General features: G+C 39.8%; 2 protein-coding genes across 5 annotated transcripts; both read left to right on the top strand.

The window, feature by feature from the left end:
* The first annotated feature begins 3,429 nt into the window (after window positions 1-3,429).
* Window positions 3,430-9,380, top strand: ube2d4 (ubiquitin-conjugating enzyme E2D 4 (putative)). Of its 2 annotated transcripts, none has more exons than XM_041042200.1 (7): window positions 3,430-3,713; window positions 5,137-5,190; window positions 5,344-5,375; window positions 5,473-5,550; window positions 5,671-5,776; window positions 6,326-6,419; window positions 6,527-9,380. In XM_041042200.1, exons 3-7 carry the CDS (start codon window positions 5,367-5,369, stop codon window positions 6,570-6,572), a joined length of 333 nt encoding a protein of 110 aa, XP_040898134.1. In that variant the 5' UTR covers window positions 3,430-3,713; window positions 5,137-5,190; window positions 5,344-5,366; the 3' UTR covers window positions 6,573-9,380. The 2 variants fall into 2 exon arrangements, with proteins under 2 accessions (XP_040898134.1, XP_040898133.1); XM_041042199.1 differs by having other exon boundaries at window positions 5,127-5,190.
* Window positions 9,381-9,892: 512 nt separating this feature from the next.
* dbnlb (drebrin-like b) lies at window positions 9,893-17,925 on the top strand. 3 transcript variants are annotated; one of them, XM_041042512.1, is made up of 15 exons: window positions 9,893-10,065; window positions 11,771-11,826; window positions 12,061-12,173; window positions 12,261-12,335; window positions 12,726-12,875; window positions 13,462-13,539; window positions 14,038-14,189; window positions 14,301-14,355; window positions 14,634-14,705; window positions 14,967-15,090; window positions 15,422-15,538; window positions 15,875-15,949; window positions 16,171-16,232; window positions 16,319-16,406; window positions 17,067-17,925. In XM_041042512.1, exons 1-15 carry the CDS (start codon window positions 9,983-9,985, stop codon window positions 17,201-17,203), a joined length of 1,437 nt encoding a protein of 478 aa, XP_040898446.1. In that variant the 5' UTR covers window positions 9,893-9,982; the 3' UTR covers window positions 17,204-17,925. The 3 variants fall into 3 exon arrangements, with proteins under 3 accessions (XP_040898446.1, XP_040898447.1, XP_040898448.1); XM_041042513.1 differs by having other exon boundaries at window positions 9,897-10,065; window positions 16,171-16,229; XM_041042514.1 differs by lacking the exon at window positions 15,422-15,538 and having other exon boundaries at window positions 9,900-10,065.
* Window positions 17,926-19,825: the final 1,900 nt, after the last annotated feature.

Here is a 19,825-nt window from a genome sequence, read left to right as displayed (position 1 = left end):
CTGGAACACATTTGATTACGAAGAGTCACCACTAAATGTATTAGTCAACACTCCAGACTGGTTATTACTTAGGCTCTGGAGACTACTCATTGCAAGAGCAGCACAGTAAAACAGTTTCCAGAGCTGTCAATCACCTTGCCAGAACTGTGGTGCAACACAGAGACACAGAGGGCTCTGGGGGATTGCTCTTTAAGCGCTTAACCCCAAAGGATTACTGGTTCTTTATGACTATGTGTGTGATTTGTGTCTGTGCTCCACATGATGCACATCTGATAAGGGTGGATCAGAGGTGACAGTCACAGGCGACTGGGTCTGAGCTCATTCTTTTCACCCTCTCCGGACAGATATTAAATCCTGATAATCAGAGAAAAGATTTGCAAAAACAACCCATTAATCATTTTGGGGATGATGAATCCATGACTCATTGTTGCTGCTAAAATAAAGATAATATTTAGTGATATTGTTTTAATCCAAATGTGGAAAGTAAAGTATGTTTGGACAAGAACTTGATAATATGCTACACAAGTGCAGTTTTTGGTACTGGTTTTACATTTGGTGATACTTTATTCTTTTGAACATTTCAGAGAAAAATCCTCCACATCGAATTAACTTTCCGATATATCATTTCAGCATGAGTCTAAAAACTGTCTAAATGTCATCATTCAGTCTGTCACTTTAAACAGACCGAGTCTCTAAAAACACTAAAAGAAAGTATTATTACGACCCCTACTTGTAAATGAAACATCGTGTAACCAGCCATGCAATTAGGCTAATAAAAGCTGGAGAGTTCTCCATGGCTACAATTAGAGCATATAATGCCACTTAGTAAGCACATTCTTGAAGCTACAAATGTTTATATGATTTCGTGATGCAAACCTTGTAAGCCAAAAAACAAACATGCGGTCATGTACCAGCTTGTTTTAATGTCCAAAACACAAGAAGAAGACAAGGGTAACCTACGAAAAAAGCTCTCGCAACCGACTTTTAGTTATTGATCCAAGCTGTAGAACTCCATAATACTGATACCCACAAAAGCAAAAGGAAGATTTGAGGAATAATTCAGAGATTTTGTAGGTCAAAGGCCACCTTAACACTGACAAGCAAAATCAAATCACAGCCAAGGAAATGAGCCATGAAACACTGATTGCTCCATACATAATGACCCTTTTTCCAGTTGCTTAGCTCAAGAATTATTTGATTGTACAGAGTGCTGACTTCACTGCAAACATGAGCACTGCTTGCACATATTGCCTGAGTGTATAATCAAATCAAGACCATTGATACAAGGAGTGAACAAATATCTCTTAGTATGTGGGAACAATGGATCTTTGTTCCACAAGAGAGCCCTCAGAAAGCTAATACACTGACCGAAGGTAGAACACCTCTGGGGACTGGGAGCCCAGCTTGTGCTCAGCATTAATTGGTTGTGCTTTTATTGGATAATTCAGTCATTAGCAAGACCCATTTAAGCTAATTTCGAAAATGACAGTGAACATATGCGTTTTGTCGAGGCAAATCATGGGAAAAATGCCATCAAGAGGAATATACTTAAACTCAGACGCAGTTTTAGCATAATTGCCACAATAAGTGGAATGCTTTCTGTTATACAATGGAGCTTCTACTGATGATGATTCATGTGACCACAAAGACAGATTACTGGGGTCTGCTGAGTCCATGGTTTCAAATAACAGCACTATAGGCTATGTTCCTCATGAGACAGGTCAACTGAACTCCTACCCCCACCCATATCATCCCAATTCTGACACATTCACACCTTGGCTCATACATCAATTTGGAACTTGGGGCACCAGTCCTGTAACTAAAAACTCAACTTCTGGGTATAGGTGGGAAATTCCCTATACAGGTCAGCGATACATTGCTTTATAGAAAGAAAGGCATTTCTTGCTCATTGCTTTGAACGTTTTCAAGGTAGTGTGCACCCCATAACTGAAGGGCTTACAAGTGTTTATTCCGTCAGTTACAACTCCATCAGTTACAAACATTATATGTTTAAAGTACACAGTAGCAAATAAACCAATGTGATTTGAGATTTCAAAGAAGACTACAGTAGGGTGACTGTGGGAGGCTTTGTGAACGGAAGCTTCAAGCCAACAAAGTGTGGGCTTGACTGTGCCTGAAAACCTCATGCTGATAAATGGCCTCTCCAAGTAGACAAACTCAGAACACAAGGCCCCTGCTGCACAAGACCCAAACTGCTACCTCTGCTGCTGGCTGAATCTGATTACAGGCAGGCCCTGAGGACAGGCAGGTCATTGAGAGCACAGAGATGAGCAAACAATAAGATATTATCTAAAGGAATCTTCAGCTTTCCAAAGGAAAATGGTCCCTCTCAGTGTCACATTGACGATAGGATCCTCAACCTGACACTGAATCAGCCATTTAAGAAGAATGAACACTGCGACCCATTCATACATACTCACTAAAATAATGAGAGCTCTTTTTTCACCCTTGTTTAAGATATATAAAGGGGAGCTCATGAGGCTTTGCGAGACAAGGCTGTGCAGAAACCGGAGCATGCAGCTGACTCAGATGAATATGCCTTTACAATGATTGGGTATTGAATGAACAATTCTATAGTCTTTTTCTTTATTCTTATGTACGTGTAAATAATACACATGTTTGGCTTCATTGCACTTTGCTGCTCCATTGTTAAGCACTTTTGCACTTGAAAAAAAAAATTGAAAACAATGCTTTAAATGAATTAACTGATTACGAGCATGGAACATTCACTGTGACGTATGACACTGTGAATCTTGCAAGAAACTGTTTTATTTGTACACCACCTACTTTGGCCATGTATTTCCTGTGTATGTGTGTGTGTGCGCGCGCATGTGTTTTTGTTCTTTTCAAATAGTGACATCTTGTGGACACCTGGCATCAGTTATTGTGCTGAAGTCATGTTTGACCATTGCCTTCCTGTCTCTGTTATCCTATTAGTGCTGTTAACTTGATGATAGACTGTATTGATCATGATGTTGATTTAATTAAGAGGTTTTTTAAAATAACAAATACAAATAACTATATTGATCTGAGGCAGAGTGTGATTAAGTGGTACACCGAAGGGACAGATTTAGTAGCCACAGCCAAAATATAGGTGGAAGAATTCCACCTATATATTTGGCTATTTGAATTCCTGGGAAGCACTTGTATGGAGTTTTGGTTCATAAGTTTTTGTTTGTTTGTTTGTTTGTTTGTTTACGTTTACGTAAATTTATTATTGTGATTATCCTTATAATCGAAAGTAGTTTGATTTTGTTAAGTGGGTCGTATCCCGTAACAAAAACAAAACCAAAACAAGAATCATAATAATAATTTATTTTGAACTACAAAAATGGAAATTGCAATTGCCACTTCACGACTTGCACAGAAAAGTCTCGCGATATTTCCCAAAACTGTCTGCCAGGCACCTAGAGGAGCAGGGATGAGAGGAGAGACAGCAAAAATATTCCGGTTGTTCTGTGTCAGTCTAAAGAAAGCTCAAGCTTTAACACACAAATTATCGCATAGGTTCTACTAGAAACCAAAAGCCCAAAGTCTGTTATATGTCAGACGTGATTTCCTGATTGTACGTAAAGTGAGATTTGGAAGTACGCGGTCACAAAAGCCAAATTGTATGTGTGAAGTGCTAACTGTTAGCTGACAGGCTAGCTAGCATAGCCATTGAAGCAATGGCGTTGAAAAGAATTCAGAAGGTGAGTGTATATTTCTTTCATGTGCCAACCATACCATCTAGTAGACATGTTTTTCTCAGTGTGGGATCCTCTGTGAAGGTAATGTCAGTGTGTAGCCGTGTCTGCAGCTCGATGTAGCCGTTCTTGCTTTTGTGCTCCTTATTTAAAATAATGCACAGACAAAGACGAGCTAACCACTGGTGGCCCGGTTGGTGCATTGCTACAGTAACGCCATCAACAGCGTCGTTGTTTTGGTAGCTACGTTTTATTTGTTTTTATTATTTAATTGTTTCTCTCGGACACGTAGCTTAGTTCTTTATTAGTTCCTAGGTAAAGGTGGCTAGCGTTAACCAAACAAGTCGTTGTTGCCAATTCAGCTCCAGGCTAGCAGTTAGTTAGCAAATGTTAGTGTGTGCTTTGGTCCTTGGTTTGATTCGTTGACTTGCACAGGATTTTATGATTAAATAATTTGGTTGTCAGTTATCTTTATCTATGTGGTTGGTCACTTAGAGGGTGGCAGATGATGTGTTTAGTCGCTGAATGACAGCTGCTTGCTGGTAGCCAAAATTGAACCCTAGTGTCAGTGTTGCCATATATGGAATGGCAAATGGGGCACTGGAGCAGGCCACGGTGTGTATTTATATAACAGAATAGATAGGCTTCCTTTCAAGAGATGTTAAATAACGGGCTTAATGTCTTATTTAACCATCTGTCGTTTTTCCTGTCTGTGCCCATTGGTATTTCATGAATAGTATGTAAAATGAGATTTGGCCATGGTATTTGCATTCATTTCTAATGTAATAAACCATATTTAACACACTAGTGTATTATTTTGGCTTGGTTGTTTCTACAGAACATGTTTGTTTCTTTCTAGTGAGCTCTGTAACCTTTGTAGTCAGTGTCCTTGGTATAAAAATAAACTGATGACTTAAAATGTTTATTAAATCAGCTCTCCGAAAACCACCGTTTACATGTCAGCCATTGCACCATGACTGCAAAGCAAACATGGCTGCCACTGAAAAGACTGGTTGTAATTACAACATGTCTCAAATTTAGGGTTGAACCCCCCACAAAGTTATGTTAGCCCACCTCACATAAAGCCAGAAATGATAAGGGTTAAGCACCAGTGAAGTTTCACAAAGGCTGGTCTCTGTCGTTAAGCTATACCTCTTTTTTAGTCTCTCAAGAAGTTATTTAAAAATAAATGTAATTCAGTCATGATCCATCATTTTGACATACAGTACACTGGGCTAAGGTTAAGGTTCTAGCATCAGCAGATTTCCCTCAGTACCTAAATGTACTTAATAAATGTAAAACAACTGCTTCTTTGCAGCACCAGATTAAAATGTATGGGATTTCCTTGCAAAGAGTAAAGTTGTCACAATACAACAACTCATCTTCATTGTGTGCTTTTTTTTTTTTTTTTACCTTTAGGAACTATCAGACCTGCAGAGGGACCCACCTGCTCAGTGCTCTGCTGGGCCAGTTGGAGAGGATTGTAAGTAGCAAGAAAACTGCCTGAACAAAATAACATATTATTGGCATGTATAAATATATTTTTAAGATTACAGTAGAGAATGCCATTGTGTGTCAGGAGTTTGTATCTTGGTGCATATACTGAAAGTATCATCAATCCTTTTTTTTCCCTCAGTGTTTCATTGGCAGGCAACAATAATGGGTCCGGTAAGTGACACTCTATCTTAACCCATTTTAAATATGCAACAAAAACAATGAAGTTCCTTTCAAAAAACCTATGTTGCTTCTATTTATGTTTCAACAGAGTGACAGCCCATATCAGAGTGGAGTGTTTTTCCTCACCATTCACTTCCCAACAGATTACCCCTTCAAACCACCCAAAGTGAGTAGGAGTATGCCATGTGTGTAACATAAACTGTTTCACTTAAAGTATTTTTTTTCTTACTGTTATAAACGTAATTGGCTTCTATGGAAAATTATATGCTTTTTTGTTTTGTCCCAGGTTGCGTTCACAACAAAAATTTACCACCCTAATATCAACAGCAATGGAAGTATTTGTCTGGATATACTGAGATCACAATGGTCACCTGCACTTACAGTATCAAAAGGTAAGGGATAACACAAGATTTAGATTATTATTATTATTGTGTGCTAACATTTTTATTTATTAAAACACTAGTGAACTGTAAACCCAATATTTATCATGTGGAAAAGTGATGGAAATTACCTTTATTTCCACATTTCAAGTTTTTCCACACCTGTGCCAGCCTTAAACTTTGAGACTCTAGTCTCAAGTCAGGCACTGAGGCCTAATGTGAAATGCCATGACCAGTCAGGATCATGACATTTAGTGTCATGTTTAAATGTAGAAAGTCACGTCAGAGCAAACTGAATCCGGTATCAAATGGAGATCTGAAATACAACCCTTTAATATAAATAGGATACAGAAAAATTACACTATGTATATTTAATCATTACAATAATATTCTCGGGGCACAAACACATTAGCGCTTGATTTTTTTTGTCTATAGTCATTTAACTATTGATACTCTGTTTTGAGATAAATAAAATAAATAAGTGGCCTTTACTCCTCAAGGCCATAGCCCTTCAGTGACCCTCCAATGTAATCTTTAACTTTCTGATTCATTCTTCCGCAGTATTATTGTCAATCTGCTCTCTTCTTTGCGATCCAAACCCGGATGACCCACTGGTACCAGAGATTGCCCATACATACAAGGCTGACAGGGAAAAGTGAGTGAAATGCATGAGTGTACTGATTCAGTATTTTTGGAGATAAAGTTCTTAGTTTGCAAGTTCACCTGAAACTTTTTTATCAAAACTTTGTATGTGTTTTACAGGTACAACAAATTAGCAAGAGAATGGACGCAGAAGTATGCAATGTGAGAATGCCAGGGAGATCAAAATACAAATGAGAACAAAAGAAACACGTTTGATTTGTAACTTGAGGCAAATGAGCAACAGAGGGGAAAAAAAAAAAACTAGACAACAGCCCATCTTATTGAGAAGGAAGCGATACAATGAGGTACAGTGCCACCTGGCTTTCCATGTGCTGAGCTGCTACCATATGCTGTCCTTCATGACTTGTATGGATCTGCTGAGCAGGACCTGATGGGCTCCTTAAAGCACTCCCATATGGAATACCGGAAACTTTTCACAGTCCATACCACCACACTCAGACTTTAAACTGTTTCTCCTGTTATTGTGATCATCACTATCATTGTTGCTTTTCATACACATCATTTTCACTGTCAAAGAGTCATATCATTGTGCTACTCAGAAGCAAAATGTTTGATTGATTTAGGAGATTGGCTCTCCCTTCATTTCAGAGGTACTGTCTGTGTCCCCACTGGATGTCTTGTTATTACTGTATTTCCTTGTATTTAGTGGCCTTTCTGTGTTATTATTTTCAAACGGTATATGTGCAATTGAGGCAGAATGTTCCCTGTTCAACACAAAGTGGTGCAGTGCCATTACCAGCAGCTGATCTGTTGGCACATACTGTCTCTAACCCGGAACAATGTGAAAGATTTAAAGAAGGATTGGTCTCTTATCACCATCATCAGTGCATTTGAAATTGCAACATTATTTAATGGGTTTGAAGACACTAGAGAGCTGATATTAAGAGCTAGCTGGCTCTTGCCTCACTGTTGTGGGACTCCACAGGGCAAATGTCAACATCCATTTTTCTCACACATGCTGTCATTGCCCCTATATTCTGTATAAGTAACCACCCATGGCTGGTGTCCACAGTGCACAAAATACTACTGTTGTATGACTTGTTCCTTGTTGTGTAGCTATGAATATAGCTATTCTTTGGCATATAGCTAAGCTGTGTGCCTCCTCCTCAGTGCAGTTACTCAGGTATCTAACCAAATCATCAGCCTTTACATGCAGTGACCCGTGGTGAGAAAAATGACCTGGGCCCATATCATCAGGCTTTCAAAAAAAAAAAAAAAAAAAAAATAGTACTGATCTGTGTTCAGTGGGTTGTTCACATAACAGAAAAATAGCTCATGCTTCCTGAAAAGGCAAAATGATCAAAGACCGATCAGCACTCCTGCGGTTATTTATATGCATATAGGCCCTGATGGTCTGTTGTCATTTTGTTACCCAGAGGGTTTTTCCCTCATTATCCCTCTCTACTTCTCATTGTCACCATTTTTATTTATTTTTGAACAACACTTTGGATGTGAACAGCTGTTAAATGACGCTGTTAAACATGTACATGCTACTGTTTTTCTAAAATGTAATGGCCTTTTGTTACAGCTGGTGTCACTTATACTCAAAAGGGGAACTTTAACAAAATTGACATTTTGCAAAACCTGGTAATTTTGAAATGATGTGCATCTAGTTACTTGAGGTGAATGAATAGAGAAACTTGCCACGGCAATTTCACCTGCTTTAAATACCGGGTGATGTGAAGTTTGTCGGCATTTCTTTATGTTTATATTCATGATCTGGTCTGCAAAGGTTGGTTTTGAGGTGGGATTAATAATCCACACTGACAATAACACAGTTTGACTGGGTGACACATTTGTGAGCTTTTCTATTGTATCTTTAAAAGCTTTAGTTTTAGGCTTCTTGTTTTTCATTCATGTCAGCAGAATTGAACATGATTGTGATGTCATAACGTAATATTAGTTTTAATATAACCCATTGTGACTGTTGGATAAAGTAGTTAGAAATACTAAGATTTTTTTTTTTTTTTTTTATCATGGCTCATAATGTGCTGATGCTGCCAACATAAAGGGAAATAATTGATATTCTAAAGGGGAAGAAAATGTTGCTGTTAAGGCATTATTCAATGGATTCATCCAGAAAGGTTTATAGTAAAGCATGAAATTTTTAGAAGCTTTGATTGTAGAATTAACACCATGGTTTAGGCACCAAATATAGATTTTCATCATTGTTAGCTGCCATAGAGAAAATTGTCAAAAACAAGTTGTCCTGAAATACAGCATAAACTTAAAAGGTTTTGAAAATATATCCTCTAAATGCAGTGAAAGTCTTTTTCTCTTTTTTTTTTTTTTTTTTTTTTGCAACCAGACCACAATTGAAAATGACTTGTATGTAATAGTACTAGTTCAAACTTTGTGTGCATTGTTGTTTGTTCAACTGGCTATTTATTTATTTTGAAAGCCGAGTATCTTCCAATTGTTCAGTTGAATGCAGCCTCAATTCATCATGTGAGTGATACTACATTGACTTCCTTTGTCCAGTGTGCTCAATAGAGTTTAAATAGGCAGCTTGGCATGCTTTGCACTCTGGAGAACCTTCTCACAGCCATTTGCCAGATATCAGGGATTTCGTTACAATTCATCTGCCTAACACCTCTGACTAAAATTTTAGCCTTAACCCTCGTTTTGTATATATATAGAGAGAACATGTCATAAACTGTAAATTTGCTATCAGGGCTGTATACCCCAAATGGGTGATTCATTTCATCAATAAGATATGGAAACCTGCTTGAACAGTACAAACTATTTTTTATTTTTATTTATTTTATTTTATTTTTCTCAGCCTGGCTTTCTCTGAACGTAGGACCAGCTTTCATGCATCTTAAGATTTGGAATATGTGTGCTTGAACTGCCACCATGAACCTCCACCATGAACATGTCCTCACATAGCCTACACAAGATAACTATTGACCTTGTCATGACATATGAATAAAGTTCATCTTGGTTTACCGTTGTCTGAAGTCATTTCTTGTCTTGTGACTAACAGCAGAAGCAGCTGTGGTTCTGGCTGTGCATGGGCGGATATCTCTAAATAACCAAACGTGATGATTTAAAAAAACAGAAAGAAAATTATAGCTAGAAATGTTGCACATTTACTGTAGCTAAATTTATTTCCAGTGTAAGGTCAAAAAAAGCACTGTAAAAAAAAAAAGTTGCTCTTGACATTCAACCATTTAGATCTGTGATCAGGAACTCCAGGGTGCGTTTGATTCAACAACCTGTCCTGCGAGGTTTTTGTGGTGCAGACAACATAATGTTGCGCAAACCCGAACTTTAATTGTATCTCACTTTCCTAAAGCGAGAATGTGATGCCTAGTAATGATTATTTGTAAAATGGATTGCACAGCCTGATTGCCGAGTTTAGAACACTTAAAAGGGAACTAGCTCCGCGCTTTCGGATTGTTACATTACTTCTCATGCAAGCCACCGTGGGTCAGATGTAGCCACAAGCTATGCTAGCTTCCTGCACAGCTGAAAGTCAGCATCATCACCACTCCTCCCAGTAGGAAGGGCGCATCCCGGATAGCTAGCTGGCTAGCTGTACTCAGCACAACGATGGCAGTTAATCTCAGCAAAAATGGACCCGCATTAACAGCTGCATATAAAGAAGTGGTAGATGAAAAATCCAACACCAACTGGTAAGGAGCATGATTTTTTAAAAGCAGTGTTAGCCTTGTGTAGGAGGCATCATACTAGCTGCAGTGTTGGCTAGCACTGAGCCAGTCGTCAAGTAGTTAAGTTAACGTTAACCTAACGTTAGATAAACTTAACTTGTGACCGTATGGCACTTTGGTAACCTCAACAGCCCCGTTTATTCACTAAATTAGCAGGCCAAAGTCCGCTTTGTTTTACATGGGAGTTTCTCACATTTATTTCCAGTCTAGTGTGTACTAACATTAATCATGTTAGCTGTAACATCGTTAGTTAACGTTAGCTGGGTGCACTTACCAACTAACAAACTGAACACTCTACGCTTTGCATGTATTTTTTTCCCTGTTTTCATAAACTTGTCTGGCATGAGCTTGAATGAATACGTTGCTAGCTACTTCACCCACTTCCTGGTAAGATATCAGAAGTCAAGTATGAGTAATATGTGAAAGTTAAATCGGGGAACTTCCTCTTTGCGTTGGCTAACATTACAGAGATACTGTAACTGGTTTGCCTCGAGGTTAAAATTAAACTTGCTGATGACAGCTGCGGTGTTTAATGATGACCTGAATTAATTAATCCCATGGAGCAATTGCCCAGGGAGTCCTGCTGGCTCCATATTTACCCTGAAAATGTCTTCTGAGTGTTTGACATTATCGGCTCAGTTTTAGACACTGGACAGCCACCACCTACGAATTCTTGCCTTTATGAAGCTACTGAACCAGACACAGTGAGCTTGTGCTCTCATGTATTTACTTTTGCAAGCGTTGCTTTCTATGTTTGGACCTGAACTGACATCCCAAGTAGACATTTAATTGTTGCTGTTAAATGTAGATCCCTGCCATGTTAGTTATCACATGGATAGATGGAAACTGGGTCTTATTTGTTCCGTATGTGAACAAGTCAAATGATAAGTCTTCTGTGTAGCACTGATCTGAGGCTAAATCATAAATGCATGCATGTTTTTCAAGGAAATAAGACCTAAAGGCTGTGGATATTATTTGTATATATTTTGTGGCCATAAAGTAATTTATAGAGTTTCCTAATCAACTTACTATACAACTAACCTGAACAAATTTTTTGACCCATTTTAAACCATTCTGTTAGTGCATGTCAGCATAATTATTTGATTAATATGAGTATCTTGCTTTTTTTTACCATTCAGAGTGAAAAAAAATGTCCATAACCTATATCTAACACAAAAAAAACTACTTTGCTAACTATCAGTTAGTACTGTGTACTGTGTCCCCGCTTGAAGAGCGTAGAAGACGTCTTCAAGTGCCTTCATGCTAATGAAAATGACAAAGAAAAAATGGGAAATGTGCCTTTCCTGCAGGAAATGGCCCAGTTTTAACTTGCCTTTAACTCAGCTTGTGTAGGGCCCACTTTATTTTCATTGGGGTATTTAATAGCAAGTCAGTGAAATCTTTCCTGGTGTAGGAGCATGCAACCTGTAAAGAGTAGTAACATGGCTGATTTAAAATGGGATTAAAACTACAGTGATACTTTAGTATATTTACACTACTTTAACAGTAAAATCTATCCTGTGAGAAAAGGGCTTAAAATAGGTTTACAAAACATCTGTTGTTTGTTTTAGCGTGCAATGATGCATATTGATGCTGGAACAAACTCCTCCGTCTGTGTGATCTGTTTTAAGCTGGTATTTGAATATCCTTAATCCGGTGTTTCCTCCAGGGCCTTGTTCACCTATGAGGGAAACAGTAATGATATCCGCCTGGCAGAAAAAGGGGGTGAGTAACTGAGTGGATGTTGTTAAAAAACAGTTTTTATGATCTCAACACGATATTATCAGAGGTGTGCAGGAATTTCATTGTCAGCATACTGCTGCAGTACAGGAATATCAGCACAAAAGGATTGCTTGCCTGTGCTGTCTCACCCCATCATTTGTAAGAGGAAAGAAATGTCCCCAGTTACACAACTAACCACAGTAACCATTTGACTTTTCCACAATGTTTATGTATCAGATGGAGGACTCGAGGAGCTGGTTGAGGAACTCAACAGTGGAAAAGTGATGTACGCTTTCTGCCGGGTCCAGGATCCAAATTCTGGCCTGCCTAAATATGTCCTCATCAACTGGGTAAGTGCTACACTCAACTGGCATTCATTTGCCTGTCTGCTTTGTAGTCGCCACCCTTGAACTTTAGAATAATGCTTTGTGTTTCAGACTGGGGAAGGAGTGAATGACGCCAGGAAAGGAATATGTGCAAATCATGTCAGCTCCATGGCCAATTTTCTCAAGGTAACACTGCTCTCACTTTTGGGTCTAGCTTGGAGATGCATTTAAAATTTCTACTGCAGTTTGTTTATGTTTACAGAGGAGGCTATTTGTGTGCTAAATTGCATATTAATGATAGCTTTAAGCAGGATTTAAAATAAAAAAAAAACCTGTAAAGAAAACAGCGTACAGCATGCTGCAGGCATCGTCGGAATAATGCAATAGCTTTGTGCGTTGTATCAATGTCATTCTTATCATACACCAGGTGTATTCATATCATACACCTGTGTGATATGAATGTAAACATATGTTAACAAACTACTGGGTGGTGCATGCATGAGTCAAGATAACAACTGTAGGTGTTTCCCTTTTTGTCTGTGTGTTAAAGGGAACTTTTATTTTGTGCTGTTTCAGGGGGCCCATGTCACAATAAACGCCAGAGCAGAGGAGGATGTGGAGCCCGAGGCGATCATGCAAAAAGTGGCTAAAGCCTCTGGAGCCAACTACAGTTTCCACAAAGAAGCTTCCAGCCGCTTCCAGGACAGCGGTCCTCAGGGCCCTGTGGTATGCACTCCTGTTTGCTTGTGTTGGATGGTAGAAAGATAAGCACCGGGCAAGATCATAACTAGTTTCCTTAATCTCAAAATGTGGATACGTTTGAAATGTATGAGTGTTTTGGGTTTTTTTTCTCTTCGCTATGACCTTTCATTCACACTAAGCCAGCATTTCTGCCATTGGAAACAAATTTGATTGATTTGATTTGATTTGATTTGAAGTTTGAAAATGCTGCCCTGATAGGACGACCAAATTACACAGGATTTTGTTTTTTCTCTTTCCATTTTTCTACCATGTTCTCTTCCTAAGAGAAGCCAATCATTGGCTCTCATCTGAGCTTAGTTGTGAAAAGATTAAAACAACTCACACTACAAACACATATATAAGACACAAAACGTGCTAATATGCCAGCTGTATAAATGATAGGACATCATTTACAGAAAACCCTACCAATCATTTTATCATTTCATTTTTCATTCTTTTGAGAATTAGTCAAAAAGACTTGTGAAAACCACTGTATTTTGTTCTTGTCATATAACACTGTGTTGTCTTGTTTACACAATCATACTAAAGAGTGTTCTTCTTCTTCTTGTAGGGCTCAGTGTACCAGAAGACCAATGCTATGTCAGAAATCAGAAAGACCAATAAAGACAACTTCTGGGCACAGGCAGAGGTAGGCTACCTGAACTTGCAAACGAAGTTAATGCTGATTTCAACTTCACCTCTGAGACAGTGTGAGGTGTACCTGAAGCTTCTCAAAAAAAAAAAAAAAAAATCACCCCATTAAAAATGTTTTTTTTCTTTTTATGTAAGAAGATTTTGAATCATTTCGAGTCATTGACTCACTGAATTTGCAACATCTCCTCGACATAATGCCGAAGTTTGCAGTTTTGAAACATCTGACGCACATTGCTGTTTACCTAAAATCCTACTGGAAAATACTAGTCAGGCAGTTTTTATCCATCAACAATGTAACCACAGTCAGCAAAAGCATGTTTGTAACTTTGTGCTTTGTTTGCAATTTTTTGCTCAGCAGCACAGATACACCTAGAGGAGCGGTGCTCATCGCCTTGCAGTATTTTTTTACATGAACTATTGTGAACTCGAACAGTAATATTTGCAAAATGGTAAACCAAAGCTGACCTGGCGGGTCTGTTTGGCTCTTCTTCAGAAAGAAGAGGAGAAGCGTCGGCAAGAGGAGCGGCGCAAGGCCGAGGAGGAGCGCCAGAAACTGGAGAGAGAGAGGAAAGACCGAGAGGCCAAGGAGGCAGCGCTGAGGGACCAAAGGGACAAGGAGAGGGCCTCTCAAATCGAGCAACAAAAGTAGGTAGCAACTGAGGAAAAGTGCACAGAGGTGGAGGCTGGCTTGCAGTAGCATCTGCTGAAAGGTACAAATTACGTTTCCTGTCTTCTAAATGGCTTTTTGTTCAATAGGAGGTACCAGCAACAGCAGGAGGCTGAGAGTAGAGAGCCGGAGAAACCGCGCTGGGTGAGTGTGTCACTGTCCTACTGTTTGACTAGATCACACTCTCATTAAATGGGTTTCAGCTGTGAAGTAACTTGACAGAAACATAAGGAACCGATGCGAGTGAGATGAGAGTGAATGTGGATTGGTGCGAAGTTTACTTTCATATTGAGTGTCACACGCTTTTCTATGATCATGCCGATAGTTAAGTAAGTTTCAGTAGCGCTCGCATCTTGTAAACACACACAAGTCAGGAAGGTAGACAATGTCAGCAGTGCCAACAGTGATATCAATATCATCAGGAGGAGCAGGAGGAGAACCAGGCAGCCCAGAGGAAAGCAGTCAGGAGAGGTGAATCTGTGGAGAAGGCCAACGTGAGTTCCCCTCCCTGAAAATGGTCTCTTCTGGCCAAGCTGCTTTCCTTTTTCTTGCCAGTCTCAAGACAAACATTTATCTCTTTCTAATCAAATGTGAACCCTTTGAAGTCAACGTAACACACCTGTCTTCCTGTCTTCATCGCCTGGCCTCTTTCTATAACACACATAATACACTGTATTTTTCTCTCAGCATCACATAAGTTGTGGCCATCTAATGCTTGTTGTCTGTTTTTTTTTTTCATTGACTTTTTCCTTTAGGAGGCGGCTTCCCTCATCTCTCAGCGTGCTGTGAATCCCAGAGAGATGTTCAAGCAGAGAGAGAGGGGAATAACTCCCAGTGACTCAGACGTCCCCTCTGCTGCCCCTGCCAGCCCCCAGCCAGGTATCACCCAAGCGTGAACAGTGACCTCGTCATATAAATCTGTTTGCTTTAAATGTCACAGCCTCTCCTGCATTACTGCAAGGCTCTCTCAGCCTCTCTCTCTCTCAGGTAGCGGTAGGTACGAACTGGTTGATTTTACCAGAAGAGACTGCCATCCTTTTTCAGAGCTTTAACTTCCCATCAGACTGTTTAGTTGTCTCATAGTCATACTTAACACTGCGTCTCCATCATGGTGTCTTCTCCTTTTTCTGCTCAACCTGTCTGCCCTTTGTTCTTTCTCTCTCGTCCATATTTTGCATGTTTTGGGGGTTCCATGTGTGTCTCTGCTCAGGGCGTCTGCAAAGCCCTTTTCTGTCTAAGCAAGCGTATGAATCTGAGCGAGCCAGCTCACCTCAGCGCCAAGCTTCGCCTGTACCAGCAGGCTCCGCCTCTCCTGTCCGTGCCACAGGTGTGAGCTTTACACACACACACATACACACACACAAAGAATGGGTGACGGCCTCATACTTAACTACAAGTGCCATGCTTCATTTTCTGATTGTTGTTCTTGCGTGTCATCATCTTCATAATCTTTAGAATCATGCATTTCATCCTGTTTCATACTTCCTCTCAGTGTACTAGTTTTCATAAGAAAATTGGAGATTATTGCTTTGTTTTTCCTCAAGTGAAAAGTGAGTTTCAAGAATGCCCCTATGTCTGAGACCGCAGGTTTTCAGCCTGTGTGGACTTGTGAGTGTGTTCCTCCATGTACATGCGTGTCTGTGCTTGTGTTTTGGGTGATAAGAGCCTGATGTGGATGATGGACAGTCCAGGTGTGAGTATGATGAGCAGGAGGCGGCCCCCCAGGAGCAGTGGAAAGGTGGGGCCCATTTCACACCAACACCAGCCTCAGTGTTAACATCAGCTTTCCAACCCTCCCATCTGCTTCTTATAAAAATGCTTTTGCAATTTGTTTTTAGGAACAAACTATCATTCCCTTCAGCTAAACTGTGCTGTCAGGATCAGCCGCTGCTGCCACCTGCTGGCTGACACACAGCTCAGCTCAGACACAATCACGCTGACATTAATCTCTCTTTTCAGAGGAGGCACCGGCTGCCAACTCCTACGTCCAGGAAGCGGCTTATGAAGAACCCGCTCAGGTGGTTGTTTACTTTCCTTTAGCAGGACAGTTTTTCTTCCATCATATAAGATAATTCTGAACCAAGACTTGACCTCATTTCTCTTCCAGGTGGAGGAGAATAACTCATACGAGGTGACTGCTGGGGAGACCTCAGACAGAGGCACCTGTGCCAGAGCCTTATATGACTACCAGGCTGGTAAGTTTGTTTGTTTGTTTGGTTTTTTTTGTACCACAACAACAGCTTAACACCATGTTTTTGCTTGGACGTGCCACTTTCACAAATTATAAAAAAAAAAAAAAAAATCCCATTTAAATCCAGGCACACAAACACCTCCACAACCTCACAATTACCCCACAACCACCAAAACTCTCCCACCCCTCTCACATCTCTAACCATTGCCCCTGACGGTCCACACCTTCGTGTTTCAGCCGATTTCAGTTGTACTTGTACCCGTGCAACATTTTGCCACGTTTCGTTTAATCATCTACACTGAGTGACAGAGAAAGCAGCGGCGGCAGTGAGGTGATGCTTCAGCAGATGCAGCAGAGGCAATGAAGAGTGACAGAAAAGGGGATGTATGAGTGGTAGGGAGAATGAAAATTTGCCCCAACGCTGTAACAATATTCAACACTGTGAACTACTTCTGCAGTAACAACAGCAGCAAAACCTATATGAAGTGTTGTTGCTCCTTAAGTAGTTGATTGTTTGTATTGTTTACAGCATGTGAATTATAGTCTAATGAACCTCTGCTGAAAATAGGTAAGATAGGGGTTGTCTGCGTTCCAAAAATGTAATGTTTTTAAATGTATTTCAAACTTTATTTAACCTTGCTGATGTCCACATTTCTTCCTTCAGCTGATGACACAGAGATCTCATTCGATCCCGACGACATCATCACTGGGATCGAGATGATAGATGAGGGCTGGTGGCGAGGCTATGGCCCAGACGGCCATTTTGGAATGTTCCCAGCCAATTACGTGGAGCTGATCTAGCCCAGCGCAGTCCCTCCCCCACCCCACCGCCACCCGCACAGATCATCACACTGGCAGCCCCAGAGGACCTCTTGCTGTAAAACAGCGTACAGCAAAGTCAGTCCTCGCAAACAAGTGATCAGGCTGAAATGGAGCAAATGAGCCTCCACATCACGGACCAATGAGCAGATGGTAATCGTGGGCCAGAGCCTTTTGAAATCTTTCCACATTTCAAGAAAGCAATTCCATTAAATTATTGATGTTGTAAGCAGCTGATGGCATAGTCTAGGGATTTGTGAAGACCCATAGGCTGACCAAAACTACCCCCCCCCTCTTTACCTATAAATGTGATGCAGTACAATATCAGCCTTTGTTAAGTCTTAAATTCAATAGAGAGCATTAATGGCACTTCTAGTTCACATTCCTTACAAAGTGACTTCAGTTCTATTTCAGGTATTATTTTGTTGTTACTTGTAGCAAATGCTCCTGTACATTTCAGGAAAAAAAAAATCAAAGATGGTGGTACCAGCTACAGTATAATCTTTTGCCTTGTTTTTGCCTTTCTTTACCGGCAGACTGAATTTTCCTTTTTCTTTTTTTTAATGTGATTGAACTTACATCCTGTGTGAATTTCAAACCCTGTTTTAGTACTGATCTGACTGTGGTTGACGTGACTATTTAAAAAAAAAAAAAAAAAAAGATTATATTTGCTGTGCTCCAGGTGGTTGAGCTGTTGTGGGGAATGCGTAAACGGTTAAGTTCCCTTTAACTGTGAGTATATAACAGTTTTGTTTTCATTTCAATTCCTCATATGAACCAAATCATTGCAACATATTTAATTTTTCACAGACGAGCTGAAGAGAGAGGAAAACATTTAAGTCGGCATTATTTTTCTCAGATTGGATCTGGATGGTCTGAGGCTTAGTGTGGGTGCATGACAGACCTCTAAGAGTCATATTATGGTGCCATAATGTGAGCAAGCGAATGCAGTGATACCCCCCGCCTCCCAACCCCTCGAAAAGCGCTTGGTGACATTTTAATTGAACATTTGACAGCAAATTATGCAAGTTCTCTGTTTTTACCTCGGAACTAAATTCTTGTTCTTTTAAAAACTTCGAGGTCAGTTGACAAAAGGAAAAATGGATCGATCATGAATAGAAAAGGGCATAATGTATCCACTGCGTTATTCATGTTTGTTTTTCCAGAGTCTATTATAATGCACAGACAGTCTTCATAATAAAATAAACAAACAAGCTGTGTTTTCATGTCTTTTCACAGAGGTCAAACATGGTGTGGCTGCATACGTGTGAAAAAGTGTGAAAAAGCTTGAAATAATGTAGAAAACCTTCAGGGATTTTCAGAGGTCTAACAGGAACTCAAACGTATACACAGACTCAGTGTGTGCTCTACAATCAGTTTCCTGGAATGAGGCTACAGCAGGGGAATTCACCTCTAATGCATAGGTTTCATTTTCACATGAAAAATCTGATTTTACCTTTCCCACATCCTTCAGTTACATCTTTGCTCGAGTGAAGGAGAAAAAACGTGCCCGACAAATTATTGACTTTATTTATTATTACGAAACAATGTACATACAGACTGGTTTCCCAGTTTACTTATGTCCACTCCATCCAGTGAAATCACCTCAGGTCTACTTGTTTTCTCCTCTACACAGTTTAACTAGGGTGCTGCCCCATCCCCACCCACTCACATCACTATCTGTCTGCATGTATAGATTTCAGATACATACACTCATGTAAGTCATGCAGGTGATTGAAGATGTTAAAATTGATTTTCTTCGAGTTTTAAAGATGCATTTAATGCAAAACCTTTAGTCTCACTTGTTTGCTGAACATTGCTCACAAACAAAATGAAATTAACAGGCATTTCAGAATAGTGCGTATAATGACCCCACCACACATTAAATTGTACCTAAATATTCTGTTTCGGCTTGTATCAAATTTGAGCTGAAATTGCTCCCTTTAATTTAATATGAGCTTTTCACAAAATGAATCAAACTCTTATCTGGATATAGTTTCAGGATAATTTCCACGTACACCCACACCATCTAGAAACTGCAAAGATAAAAATATTAACTCCCACTGTCAAAGATTTACACCCCTGCCCTCAATGATTGCAGGTATATTGTACTTCTGAAAGTTTGTTCTTAACCCTAAAACAACAGGCTGCATCTTTAAACCCATTTATTCTGGAAAGCCTCATTTTGTAACACAGAAATTGACAGTTTCTCACCATGACTGGAATCTTATGTGCCAGTTGAAACATGCAGATTGTTCCCAGGATAGTGACTCACTTCAGACAGCAAATCTTTTCTGTGTTGGATTCACAATATTTGCTACACACGTTCTCATTTACATTGTGCTGCCCTCACCTCAACCTCATATGTTTATGTCAGTGAAAGTCTGAAATGAATAGCTGGGGATTTTCTCAGTCTTACAACGCATGTTTTTGCTCATCTCCCCACATTTGTTGTCGGCTGCAGGACGCAGAATTGCTCACAAGAGTTCTGCAAAACATACTGTCACAATTAAATGGAATTAAAATATATTTCCAATAAAGCCTCGTGTATGACACGAATTGTGAATATGTTATCATAGAGGTTCAAGTGCCAGCACACACACG

Source organism: Toxotes jaculatrix, chromosome 7 (genome assembly GCF_017976425.1).
Source record: "Toxotes jaculatrix isolate fToxJac2 chromosome 7, fToxJac2.pri, whole genome shotgun sequence".
Classification (NCBI taxonomy): domain Eukaryota; kingdom Metazoa; phylum Chordata; class Actinopteri; family Toxotidae; genus Toxotes; species Toxotes jaculatrix.
Note: the sequence above shows the minus strand (reverse complement) of the source record. Positions and strands in the feature narration are given on the sequence as shown.